Raw genomic sequence first — 14,987 nt, forward strand, 5'->3', positions numbered from 1 at the left:
ATACCTGTATAAAAACAGGAACAGGAGTTGTCTACTTTCCGACTTCAAGATGAAGTTTAAATGTAGATATCAATGCCGTCTATTTTTTTCTTGTATTTGTATTTCCTTGATATTGAAATGATTTACTAACTCGTTTTTAAGTGTACGAGAATTTTTTGAAATGTTTATTTTATTATTATTTTCTACCTGACAATATGACACAAAACACAAAATCGTATACGTGGCGTGCGCGATGATGGAAGCTGAAAATGTTCACGTATTTGACATTTTACGGATAGTTGTGTAACTGGTACGGTTATTTTATGATATTTCCGAGAACAATGACAAATATATTAAATATAATTAATTGATTTGTTTCACGTTCAGCGATCAAATCATCTTAAATCTCATTACTCTGTAAAACTGTAGGAACTATAAATGTTTAACGAACATTTTACTGTCGTTAATTGTTTTGCTTTCTGTTAGATACGTGGCATGCGTCGATCTCATTGTTGTGCTAATAATGTTTTGTCTTGGTTCAAGTGAATAATAGCTTAAGGTGTTTCATGTCTTATTATATTTTTATTTGTTAGTCATACTTCAGCTAAGCCAAACGTTCCGGCTTTTTCTAGCTTTTTATCAACATATAGCGGGATTGTCTGAGATGTAAGAATTGAAAAACCAGTTAATAATTATTTACCCGTACGTCTTTGGATCAGGCATATCTGTATCTTCTTGCCACTGGAATGCTTCGTGAAGGGAGCCTAATTAAGAAGCTTGAAATTATGACTAGCATTTCGAAGCCTTCCAAACGGAACTGTTTTACATTACCCACTGGGTGTATTTTGTAGATGGGACCAATCATTTAATTTAAAAGAAGATGTCTAGTTAAATCAGAATTTTTGAGCGGCTGCAAGCGCGCCGGTGATGCAGATGTCCATGGGAGGTGGTAGTCACTTTCCATCAGGTGAGCACCCTGATCGTTTGCCACCTATGACATAAAAAAAAATCGATCTGAAAGCATGTATCAATGAAGCTAAGCAATATAAACATGCGTCAATGCGCATTTCTCTTTCGACTTGCGCCATCCATGAGACCCAGTGGATATCTAGTTAGTCGCGCTGAGCAGACGATCCAAAATAGCCATTTAATGACCCTCCTTTGTTTATTATTCTTCCTGCCGTCCGCCCGATGGAGGGGTTTATTATGGGACGACCGGGACGTCGAGATAAATATAATGTCAGGTCAGATAACGAAGATTTTTACGTCGAATTCAACATTCACATCAATTTGACATTAGATATTACAAAATTGTATAAAAAATATTTTTTTTTAAACTAAAAATAAATACTGTGTATATTACTTGTCTTAAATGTGATTGAACTACTTAATTAATATCTAAAAGGTATTAAAATCTTTTTTGTTTCTCTAATATCTAGTAAAAATTAAAATATATAAACATTTGTTATTTAAGTTATAGCAACACGTATTTAAATACTAATATTAACTAATCGTCACTTAGCAATAGATAAAAATGTAATTTTAGGTCTAAATTGAAGACTGAATTTATTTATTTTCAATCTTTTAAATTATGATCATTTCCACGAAATACCTGTAGGGCGCTTAAAATGATAATTTAATAAATCTGTTGCTATAATTCACGTTAAATGGACGTTAATTGCACCTTCGTGAAATTATTTGGTGTTCAGGAGCTGATTTGTTTGCCGGACCATTATTCAATGTTTGTTTATTAGCATTCTAACAATACTGAAACAGTAAATCTATTCTATAAGAACTTCCAAACTCATTGCAGACCACGATCGTGATATTTCAGAGATTGGTACGGGACATTAAGAATAACAATACAACATTTAAATAATATTACTTATATGATATCAAAATAGTTTATCATAAACACGTTTACGACATAAGTTTGATTTCAACATTCCACGACTAAGACACGACGTGAGTTCTCACAGAATAGTACTGATTTTAAGTTTTGTAATAAATTTTAGAAATTTACAACTTTAAGGATTAATGATTTTGGCAACCAATTATTTGAGAGTGGAAATCGAAAATGACCGTTTCGTTAGCATTATAACGAGTACTAAGAACTGAGAGGCATGAGCGGCAAATGTCTGTGCGCATTTAAATTTTAAACCATTTGGCATGTTTCTGTTGCCAAACTCCAAGAAATGTCTCGCAAATTGCAAACCCGTATGGTTATTATGATATTTACGCGGCACGAGTCGGCCAGCTTTTTGGATGTTTAACTTTATTGTGTCAAGTCCCCAGTTCGGCATAGTTATCCGTTGTGCGCGCGATTCGGTCGTGCGCGCCATCTTTTAAACTATACCGCCATTCTTTTTCGCGGTCGTTTGTTTTTTTTTTTTTTATTTTATTTATTGTCATCTAGTGTGTTTTAATAATATTAGTATTTTAATAGCGGTGATTTTACTTGACCGGTGAATAATTTAAGGAGGTCTGTTTTATGAACTTTTTTATTTTATTGATATATATATTTATTGCATTATTTATTAAGGAATAAATTATATTCTAAAGTAATACTGTTATAAGGACATGATATGTCATTATATTTAGTTGTAAATATATTTAGAAAAATGGGATTTTTTTAGATATTATACAATTTTACAATTACCTATATCATAAAGGACTATAAATAACTAATATTATACAAAACAAATTTAAAATAGATAATTATATTATTTTTACGTTAAACGAGATAAAAATATGATGTTGTGAGTACAACTTTTTCCTATCTTCCGACGATTAAACGATAAAGTAAACATTACTTAATGCAGCATTTAATGTATTTCGATCTGATACTAAATAAATCGTAAAAAAGTTGATTAAATAATCGATTTATATCTTGAGACCACAAGTAGTTTCAAATAATAAAAGTACTTTTTGATTACCTTAAATAGTATCGACAGCTTAAGCTGTGTGGTAGAGTACAGTCAGCAAAAATATATTTATCTACAATTGTGAAACATTATTAAATCATTTATAAAAATATTTTTTCTTTAGTCGATTATTATTTTATTAATATTATAACGATATAAAATTAAGGTTATAAGTTGTAATTGACAAGGGCATGTCTAATAATTTGCTTTTTTTTTTTGTAATATATCTTTAATATACATGGCAAAATTATAGTATTGAACGCGTTCAACTGTTACGCCATGAGGATGCCAAGTCGATTGCAGATTGGACGCATTCGTGATTTATTGACGAATGATGCGTGCAACAAACGCTTTGCTCGGGACATTTATACACACTAAAATTGATTTAAAATTATTTGAATACATTTTTTAATGGTAACTAGACGGTTTGAATACTTTTCCGAACAAAAATGTGGTTTGTCTCTATTGGTCACCTCTAATGATTTTCCGAATGAAGCTGACATTTCTTATTAATTCCATGGCGCTTACGTTAGGGTATGCACACGTGCATACACACAAACGCTGACCCAATCTAACGCAATCTTGGCTAGGTTTTATCAAAAAAAGTTAGTATAAACGGCAAGAGAGGTGGGTGGTTGAGAGCACACACTCATATATAGGTACTAAAAAAAAATAAAAATCATATACATTTACTTTTGCAAACGGTACATAACTACGGCATTCGTCCAGACAGTTGAGTGCATATCGGGCGCGTGTCTTACGATTTATGATCATCGTCTCGTATCTAAAGCCGGGATTACAACAACAAACCATACGCGATTATAACATCAATCTAATTAAATTATATAAAGCAAATGTTTTCTTGTAGACTGTAAGTACTACCCTGCAATAGGCTGTTGTTGCCAAGAGATTGCATCGCAGACGAATGCCTTGCGATTTATGATTATCGTCGACTCGTGTCATTAGAGTGCAGATTTCAACAACACTGAACAATTGAACGTACGTACATAAGACAACACAGAGAATAAATAAAACAAACATTGTTATGTCAGTGTGAAGTGAGGATAGCAACAGTGCATATTCAGTGAGGCGGACTATGTAATGCAGTTGTACAGAAATAAAACTTGCTTTAAATCAATAATTACAATATACTTACGGTCTTATTCATAATAAGTTATCGGATGTTTAAAACATCTATATATGTGTACAAATAGTAAGATCTTAAGATACTAAGAACTACAGTATTCGAAAAGTTTAAGTGCTGTTTAGCTTAAGAGCATAGTTTGTCAGCGTGGGAATTTATTTTAGAACACACACATAGGTACTTTCCAATAATACACTTGCATTGTGCAGTGTATCGTACGCACCCCCTAGACAATTAGTTGCTTGTTTTCGTTGCAACGAATAAATTAAATTTTCATTGCGCGTTCATAACGTAGGATTTATAAAAATACATTTATTTATGAGTAATGTATTAGCTATAAGGATGTCACTCGCAAACACAATTATAAATTATTTGTTAGCATAGGGTGCGGTCAGAGTGCATTAAGATGCCTCATATACATTATGATTTTTAATGATTCTACTGCTCTCCTCTAACTAAATAAATATTTTCTGTATATTTTAAGGTTGGTAGGTATAACGAATTAGGGCGTTAAGACACATTAAATAATCACTTACTTAAATTTTATAAATAAAAATAATGGAGGTAAATATTAATCAGTTTTTTTTTAATTAACTAAAGACATAAATCTTCTTGGTTAAACAAGTCAATTAAAATTATTTTATATTACACAAAAATCAGGGGGGCGGCCCGCTGACGGTATCTGGTCATGAAAGGTACTAACTAAGTATAGCATCAGTACAAAATGGAATGTATATCAACCGTTTTTGCTTAGCACTATGCACTATTTTAATTAAGCATTTAAATAATTAGGAATTAAGCAGACGAACTAAACGACATGAGTTTGGGTATGAGTTGGCGTTTGTTTTAAATTTCGTATTAAGAGAAAAAAATAAGCAGGATAGTGCAAAAATTACATTACATTCAGGTTCATTCGGGTATTCACTATGTTCATCCTTAAAATTTTGTACTTTTAATTCGACATTAGGGGAAAATAGTTACCCTTCGTACACTTTTCAGATTTTATTTTTTTACGATGTGATTAAATGTCGTATTTACCTAGTTTATGTGCTTAAGTGTAACAAATATATTATAGTTTGTTACAAAAAAGTCCAAAATTCTTATGACAAAAGGCTAAAGGGTTATAGGCTTTTTTCTACAGAAAATAATTGTACGAATGTACCCCACGTATTGGTATGGTAGGGGTACGTTCGTACAGTAAATGCGGTGAATTCGTACGCCATGGGGTAGATTCATACAGGGTAATTAAAAAGCCAATTAAAATCGTTCAATTTTTATTAATTATTACAAAAATATTTATTTATCAAAGAACTAACTTAATAATATGTGACTTGACTAATAGTCGATAAATCTTGAAAAGTAAAAATTAACAATTGCATCCCACGACACTCGCGCCCCACCCTTATGCTAACTTGTCTATGTGTGCGTAGACGATTCGCGAAATTATAAGACTCGGCTCGAAATAAAAACTGACGTGCTCCCACCTTGAGATCTGGGGAGGGACTGAAAATTTATTGACAGCGATGTCGAATAATAAGTCAAAACCGTCAAATGATTTTCTCCATACTAAAATGTATGGACGACGAATGCCAAAAAGTAAGCAATATTTAAATAAAAATTACTATAATATTATGTGATATAATAGAAATTTAACACGGTGAACTTATTATTTACACTTTTGTGTCCCCATTTAACCAAAAATACATGTATAAACTAGCAGTTAAATAGCTTAAAAAACGTTAATAGAAAAGGTCGATTTCAGTGTTTGGAGTGATGTTGACGATGAATTTACTGAGTTATTAATACAAATTTTATAAATATCATGCGGTGAAACTTGAGATCTATCTATTAAGATACTGAATGTTTTTTTTCATCCATAATCAATGCTCCAGTTTTAAGATATTTCGAAAACAGTAAGCGCTATTTAGGCGTTCCGCAAGGACTGTCCTCTTAAAACAGGATACAATTTTATCTGAATCTGTGTATTGGTTCTTCTTATTCATGTTTCCAACAATATAAAGTGTTTCCCGCTGACGCCACCGAAACGCTGCCTTCGCTGTCTTGGTAAATGGTATATAAAATAAATTTTCTAAGTGATTATGTAAAGCGTATTGCTATATTATTTTAATAAAATATAAGATTATGAAATTTCCAATCGAATAAGTTTGGTACACTTGTTTGTAGGCTTATTTTCTTAGTAGTAGTATCTTATAAAATTCACGCAACTCATTGACGCTACCGATTAACGTCGATTACATTTTAATGTATAAAAGACAAATATAATATGAACCTTATTAGTATGTATATATAGCGTATTCCAATTGAAAATAATAAAGATAAACAAACCTTATTTACTCCTCACATGCGATTTGCTAATAGCTCAGCTATATTGTTCACTAATAAAATTTTGTGATTAACATTTATATATTTTTGAATACAACCCTATTCCACTAAACTACTCATTCACTCTATCTACTTTAATTTTACTTCCAAAGTTCCGGTATCAGTTTCGTCGACCTTCAAAACGAAATTTTGGCAAATCCATAATGAATATCATAGAGTAATCAAGCTCTCGACCGCCAATATCGCGTCGATTCAATATCAAATGATGTTTATTTGGCTTTTGTCCCCTTGTAGTTGGAATTGACTATAGGTATATGTTCAATAGTGATTGTGCTCTATGCTAGCTAATCTGTTGGCTCAACTAACAAATTCATTTGTATGTTAAACGCGAACAAAGCAAACGATTGTGTAAACACTGGTTTATTCTATTTGAGTGACAGATTGCCGCGCTTTCAGACTCGCAGACCCTCCAGCAAGCTCTTGTGACGGATTTGAATAATTCATTTCATTTGATTCTGCAAATTACTGCATTGCTAAAATTTAGAATTTCAATGTGAAAAGTTTATTAAGTAGATTATTTAATTGTACAAGTTAAATATGTAATTAATATAATTTTAGTTTTTATACAAAAATATATATGTAAAAAAATATATTTATATTTTATATATAAAAAATGTTATGATTAAAATATTTAATTCAACTTTTAAACTAAGACGATATTATGTATATGAAGATACATATATCACATCATGATTCTATTTAAAAAAAGCTTATTAAAGTGCCGGATTAGCCGTTTTCACTACATTTTTGAAAGGGTTTGTGAGCCTATTATTTTTCTTTGTGCAAGACATTGTTTAGTTAGCATCCATTTTGAATCGCCACAACTTGGGAGCGAGTGGCGAATTTAAGTTAGTTAATATAACAGGAACGATAGACCTTAGTTCCAATAGTTACTTACTATAAGAAGACAAAATTTTATATTTTAAAGAAATAAAATCGGTAATTTTGTAAATACTAAAAAAAAATACCGTCAAAGAAAATAGCTAAATAGAGCTTAAATGTTGATTGATGGTCGACATACATTTATATATTCACTCACAATATTATTTGAGTATAATTAATATTCATATTAGGTATCGTTTAGTCCTTTTGGGATGTTTGGAATAGATTTCTTAGGCGCTGTGCAAGCTCGTCTGAGTAGGCCCACTCATCAGATATTCTACTGTCAAACAGCAATACTTACCTATAGCCTATTTCAATCGAAGTAGAAATAAAGATAAACAATCCTTAGATTTACGTATTTCATGCGATTTGCTAATAACTCAGCTAAATATATTGTGCGCTACTAAGAGTTTATGATTAATACATCTTTATTTATAATACAACACTATTACACTTAACTACTTATATCCACTTTAATTAAACTTCCAAAATTCTGATAAAAGTTTTTTCGACGTTCAAAACGCCATTTTTTCCTAAATACAGAGTGAATATGACAGATTAATCAAGCTTTCGACCAATAATATCGCGTCAATTTGCAATTTGCAAATGTGGTTTATCTGGATTTTCTCCTCTTATGGTTGGGATAAATACAATACTATATTGTTATGTTATAGTTTGAGGGCTCCATAAGGCGGTAAACACTCTACATCAGGTGGAATGTTTGCCCATCTTCACGTGAGGTATTATTCATAATTGTATTCATCTAAACTACACAATGACTAATAACAAAATTTAATCTACATAGTTTTTGTATATAATATATGTACTCATAAATACTTAATAGAATTTAAGCATAATTAATACTATTATAAAATTAGTCTTCATGCCATTGTTATTCGATAATTAAATAAATATATACCTACTAGGTTTTTTTTTCATGTGCTAAATGGACAAAGTACAACGCTTAGTTTTGTTGAATGTAGCCTTAAAATAGTATATTTATATACCTATTTTAAAATTCGTAATAAACTGTAACTTCATAGCTTTTGCGTTGGCTTCATACGTGATATAATAATATTGTAATATATTAAAAAGTTTCGTTTTTATCTTTTCTCGTTATCTCGTAACGAAGTATTCAGACTTATTTAAAACAATTTCGAGTAACATCAGAGGACGCGTAACATTTTACGAGATCATAAAACTAACAAAATGCAAAATTGTTTACTTTACTTACATTATACAGTATTATTCCGAAGTTTTAAATCTATCGACGGATAATCATTTTCATAGCAACATAGACATAACATAATAAATTTTCTAGTTATTATATTTCATTTTAGTTCAAGTTCTGAAAAATTCAACTATCAAGACTTATCTTTGCATTACAATAAAATCACCAAACACGTACCCTATGGACAATAGTTGTTATATTTTTTCTTTAAATTGATCATGACCAACAGTCGATTCGGCCTATTGTCTGACTTTACATAGACATAATTGATAGTATGGAACTATTGAGAGCCGAGATTTGTGATTTGATTTTAGTGATTTGGGTTTATATCGTACTCGGCGTGGAAGGAAAACATCCTGAGGAAACCTACACGTGACTAATTTAAACGAAATTCTGCCACATGTGTATTCACCAACCCGCATTGGAACAGCGTGGTGGAATAAGCTCCAAATCTTCTCCTCAAAGGGAGAGGAGGCCTTAGTCCAACAGTTGGAAATTTACAGGCTGTTACTGTAACAATTGTCATTGTTCTACGATTAAAAATAAGTAGTAAGTCGTTTAAAACTTCAATCATGTCTTCTTTCTTCCCCCTTTTTAAATTATATTTATCGATACAAATAAAATGTGACCTACAACTATTAAATCTATACATATAATATAAAAGAAAAATCCACAGAGTATATACATTGTAAATACGTAATTAAAGTATTTATTGTTTCTTTTGATTACTAGATGGCGTTATGTCAAATCTTTGACATTTCTACATCGCGATGGCATGATTCGCTATTTGTTAAATATAGTGCATTGGGAATATATCTAATAAATACGGTCATGAATTGCACGCCCAGTTATTGTTGAACGCCCGGTGACGCTGTAAAGACCAGTAAGGTCAACAGCACGACTACAAAAGGATACAAAAAAATCATTGATGTTTTATTGGTAAACATTAGTGTCGTGCAGCATCTAATGAGCTAGTTGTACATGCGTGAGTAAATATTCAGTCGCCTCCTATATGTAGAGACCAAAATAATAATATAGACTCAAACCTGATTCCATCACGCTTAAATAGAAACTTTATTAGTCATCCTACCCAATGAAAATGATTATTAAAAATTCTACAAATAGATTAAAAATATCGTTAAAATTCCAAGATAATAATTGTTCCTGACACCTAATCGAGTCATTCTCATGTTACCAAATCTGCGAATGAGTCAGGTATATTCGCTGAAAAATTAAAAGCGTGCAAGTTCTTCTTAAACAAGGAATTATTTCAAAACATACATCCGGGCTTGAAACTCATCGTTCTTTTTAGTCAAAATAATTGATGGACTGCGCCCACTTAGATTCAATTTGGTGTCGTAACGATGTATTTTAGCATCACGTTTTTAATATAAAACTTCTAGCTTAGCTTGTAATAGCTTTTTAAAATATTATTACCTTTATATCAGTGTATGACGGCGGCTGATACAATATATTCAAAACTTATGATTGTCACTGTATGATATATAAGTTGATAAGTAAATAAAACTTTCTTAATAGTGTTTGTTATTATGCTACGTGTAAATAGGAACAAAAACAAAGTGTAACAAAAATGTATATTTAATTGTATAGTATTTAGCAAATAAGTATCCATATATGCAAATATTCCATTACGTGCAGTGGCCTTCTCTGCTCTTAGGTAGAAGGTTTTGAGCTTATTCCACCACGCTCCAGAAATGCAGATACATATATCGTGGCAGAATTTCATTCGACATAAGCAGGTTCCTCACATTTTTTTTCACCGCAGAGCACGTGATGTATGTAAGAACAAATTAAGTGAAAATTCAGTGATGATTCTAATCAACAGGGCGGCAGGCTTTACGGTGTGCTCTATGTAATTATAAGTTTATATGCAAAAAAATATGTAGCACACGAATAATTGATTGATTGTAAATGGTTTTAAAGAACAATCCGTGTTACTGTAATAGATCTTTCTACTTTCCAGTCGCTGCAAGGCCGGGCTCAAGCACGTTTTCAGGAAATTAGCTAGTTTGCTGAAAACGTGGACTATTGAAGAGTCAGGATTAATTCAGCACTTCGTTCTATTTTCAAATATCTTAATAGATCTCGCGTAATCTTAGGAATATGTTATCGTAGCTTAGTAACACAGATAATTCAAATCAAATTCTGCTTTGAATAGTTGCCAATATGTAAATAAACCGATCTGTTCCAAAATATGGCACAACTGCGGCCATTTTGAAGACGTCAAAACAATTGATGGTTAGAAGGACTGCGTTAGCTTCAAAAACTAAACGAATTTAAAAAAGACAAAGTCTTTGAGAAATTTTGATTCTAATTTACGAAATTTCAAAAAATAGTTCTGTTATGGGAATTTTCTTTTATTTTTTTTTTTCATAGCTGTTATATAAATTTCAATTATTTCACAGAGCATTCGCACTATCGTAGTTCGCACTAGTCGTAAGTACATATTATGTTTTTTAAATATATTTAGAAAAAGTCAAGTTTAAAAAAAAAACAATGGTGTTACGAAAACTTCTCTAATTATAATCATGTAAAATCTTTACCGTAATCATTATATAGAAATTTCGTTACGTTATATTTTCAAGAGAAAACATGTTACGCTCAAGATGAAAAATTAGATCTACAAATTATTAGACGGGCCTTTCACACAAATTTGTTTACAACGCAATTCTTCATCTCGTGTATTTCACAACGTTTCAAAAACGATGGCACAGATTTTTAAAGCGTCGCTCGCGCCATGTTTAATTAAAATTGTGGACGAGACATCGCATTGTAGAAGCTTAGAAAAGTGGTCCAACGACTTAAATTAAAATATCTAAACGAAATCAAGATCTAGTTGCATTATCTAATAGGTTTTTTTCTGTAAAAGTTGGCATGAATTATAATTTAATACATAAAATAAACAATACTTGCCATAAACCTCTAAGTACGTTTTTATCTTCAACATCACTGTTTTAGTTATAAATAATATGGATATGGCGATATTGAAGGTATCCTTCAATTGTAATATTAGTATTAAAATTATATTACAATTGAGTTGATATATTGACGTAAACATAAGTTTTAAAGATAAAATTAACCCACCACCCAATGAAAAATTGATTGTATCATACAATACTACAGTCACCACATTGGACTGTGTTCCTCTTAAGATAGTATTAGTTAAAACAAAAAATATAAACGATCAAGTGATGTGTGTTCGTTTGTGAGTGTGTATTTATTGTGTGCATGTATCGGAATCATATTATTTATAATTTAGTTTACAGTTGAAGAGCCACAGACACAAGACAAAATTTGAACAATTATATTTTCTAGTTTCTTCGTAATTTTTATTATTAAGGAAATGTGTTAATATATTTTCCTACTATTTGTATGTAAGGTACATTGTAAAGAAAAATGACAGCTTTAATTTTGTTTCATAGTGATATGAATAGTATAATTGTTTGTGTTAGGATAAACTTTGTAAAGCTAAACGTTGTATTGGAGGCGGACAGACGCGCCGCGTTGTTTTCTTCACTTTGAGGTTAGATTAAAATAGAGTTTTGTTTCAGGTCCGAACGGCAATTCGTCATGAACAAAAAGTCTCACAAAAAAAAGGTTGGTATCAGGACACACGAAAGAAAGTCAACGAACTAAATATCAGAATGCTTTGATGCATTGTATTAACAATTTAGTATTTGTTTCCTTTATTTGCTAAGGGCTAATGATCATAGACGCTAAAGATAGACGATTGCTAGTAGACATTAATTCGAGTGCAATATTCGGTAATAGTAATACTTATAGCACCGACACTATAATTTTTATTTTTTTATTTTTGACATATTCAATAGTAAATATAAATATTAAAATGAACATTTCATTAAACATTAAAATGGTTTTTTTTTTATTAATTTGTATCACTGTTATCTTTGTGAAACTTTTTTATTTATAGACCTTTAATGGCCTACAAATAGATAAAGAACAGCCTAAGGGGTGGGTCTAGAAGTGTGAAATTATGCGCGGAAGTTCTATATTTAACACAAATTAGGTAGTGTAGATACATTAAGAAAGGAAATTTGGAAATTCATCCCTATGGGTAATCGGGATGAAATGTTATCAGGTTGTTTTGATAACATTTATTTACACGCAGGGACTTCCATGGTCTTTTATGTAATTAATTCTTTACGCAACACTGATTCCTCGCTGCAGAAAATAGCAACGGTTAAGTTTAACACATGTGGAAAGGCTGAGATTTTTTTGTATACGATAACTAATAAAAATACATCATTTGTGAGTCAAAGCAATTATTAAATAATAACATGATAATTAAAAGAATCCATCCGTAACGATTTAAGCGATTCAAGTGCCAGCAACTACTGGCGTGTTGGCTCCTCCTGGCGTCATACTCTGTTGGCACTACGGACTATTTCGATTCTTGATTGATTGCCTTCTTTCAAATGAGGTCGCAGTGCAACTTTTTAACGTATATTTATATTTATCGCAATGCTATGCAAAAGTATTGTTTTTCATTACGATTAATTTACAAAGTCTTCTTTCAAGACAAAAATGCGTCATGATATTGATAAAACATTGTTGTTGTTAGAGTAGGGCTTTCTGAAAGCCCGTCTGGTTAGGTACCACCCACTTATCATATATTCTTCCGCCAAACAGCAATATTTATTGTCGTTGTGTTGTGAGTGTCGATGCCAATGCCAATGCCTAATATATATATATTTATTTAGTGTTTCCTCTAATCTGTTTGGTTTCTATAAGCCCCGATGTGAAGTCATCAATCAAACCTTTCAAATATGCAGAACATAATATTATACTGCGTAAGGTACATACCAGAAAAAAAATATCAATTTTTCTTTGATCCGACTCAGGACTACAGAGATCTTGATTTAATAGACTTAAAAGGAGAAAGACTTTCCCACTGCGTTGTAGTTTAATAAGAAGCCCAATAAAATGTTATTCACGTTTTAGTTAGTTAGGTTCTTTCTGGAATTAAAATAATATTGTTATTAGAGAAGTCTCAGAATTCCGAAAATGTACTTTATTATACCAGTATATTATAGTATATTATAATACTATTTGTCATAGAAAAAAAAAACACTAATTTTAGTTCGGAAAATTAATATAAATTTTATTATTATTAAATATTTAGAGGTTTCAGTAATATTTCATGTTATTATTGAGAATTTGAAATGGCAAGTTCATCTATTTCTAGTTGGCAAGGTTTTTGGCATACGCGAAAGCACGGTTAATTTGCGTAAAATTACACTGCAAAAGTGTCCAGAGTATTAAATTAATTTTACAATGTCTATTAAAAGTTGCCTAATGATTCCTAATTAGCGAATTTCTATTTTATACAAGTTGTTAATTTCACGTATTATAATTTATAAGATTTTAGTATGGATATATATTACTTAAAAATAAAATGGGGGTAATTTATCATATTTTACATAAGGCATTCTATCGATTTTTTAAACACTCTTTAAAGTAACGTGCAATATTTTTTTTCACCTACTTTTTGGAGTAGATTTTCCTCACGATCCTTTGTTTATCACTGTAGATAGTTATAATTACTCGACAAGTCGATAGTTATAAGTACTTGAATCGACGCAATATTTTAGCGAATATGTCAACCCGTTTATTAAGCAATACTGCCGTTATTGAAAACTTTAAGGAAAACATTTATTATATTACATATTAAACTTCTATTAATTTATTATTTAATTATTATTATTAAATAACGTACTTCCTATATTTATTATTAAAGTTAAAGCTAGTTGTTAGGAATATATCATATTCGTAAAATTTTCTCTCTATAAATCACAATGTCTTTGATTAAATATAGTTCATATAATATTTGATAGTAAGCCAGAAATCAGAAGTCTATATAAGATTAGGGGCTTATGCCGGGGGACTCTGTAGAAATATTCAGGTTATAGTATGTCTAAAAAAGACTAAGAACTCATTGGTAACAATTGTGTGCTAAATACACTCGTCAGCAGCTACCAAATAAACAAAAGAATATCGGTTGACACAAAGAAGAGAAACAGGTAGTATACTGTTTTATCTTTAACTATATATATGAGTATGTGAGAAGTACTTGAGTGATTAAATAATAATCTCCTGGCATAATCTTACTGCATGTACATATTATGTTTGTGTTTATTTTAAATTTGATTTGAACGAAATGGTTCATGGTAAACAGCATTAAAAAGTCAAACAAAAGATCGATGAGTTGGAAAACATAGGTAACTTATAAAATTATAATAATGGAGACAAAGCGTCGACGATTTGTCGCGCTGACAGACGATCGACGCGACGTCATGTCCTACACAGACGAACGGGAGTCGCGCCAATAATCCTGCCACGTTCACATACGTATACTATTATCTAATGAACCCGCTATTATAAA

At 31.0% G+C, this 14,987-nt stretch overlaps 1 protein-coding gene across 7 annotated transcripts in view; it reads left to right on the forward strand.

Moving 5' to 3' along the window:
- LOC113394783 (SET domain-containing protein SmydA-8) overlaps positions 1-14,987 on the forward strand; it is a 31,115-nt gene that overhangs the window by 207 nt on the left and 15,921 nt on the right. For 2 of the 7 annotated variants that reach the window (XM_026632204.2, XM_064217476.1), the window contains exons 1-2: positions 1,171-1,223; positions 12,136-12,181. In XM_026632204.2, the coding sequence (XP_026487989.2) occupies positions 1,171-1,223; positions 12,136-12,181 (99 nt within the window). Of the gene's footprint in view, positions 1-1,170; positions 1,224-2,234; positions 2,462-6,042; positions 6,119-12,135; positions 12,186-14,987 lie in introns of those variants that run through there. The other 5 variants (XM_064217477.1, XM_064217480.1, XM_064217479.1 and 2 more) reach the window with 5 other exon arrangements.

The sequence above is a fragment of the Vanessa tameamea genome, chromosome 17 (genome assembly GCF_037043105.1).
Source record: "Vanessa tameamea isolate UH-Manoa-2023 chromosome 17, ilVanTame1 primary haplotype, whole genome shotgun sequence".
NCBI lineage: Eukaryota > Metazoa > Arthropoda > Insecta > Lepidoptera > Nymphalidae > Vanessa > Vanessa tameamea.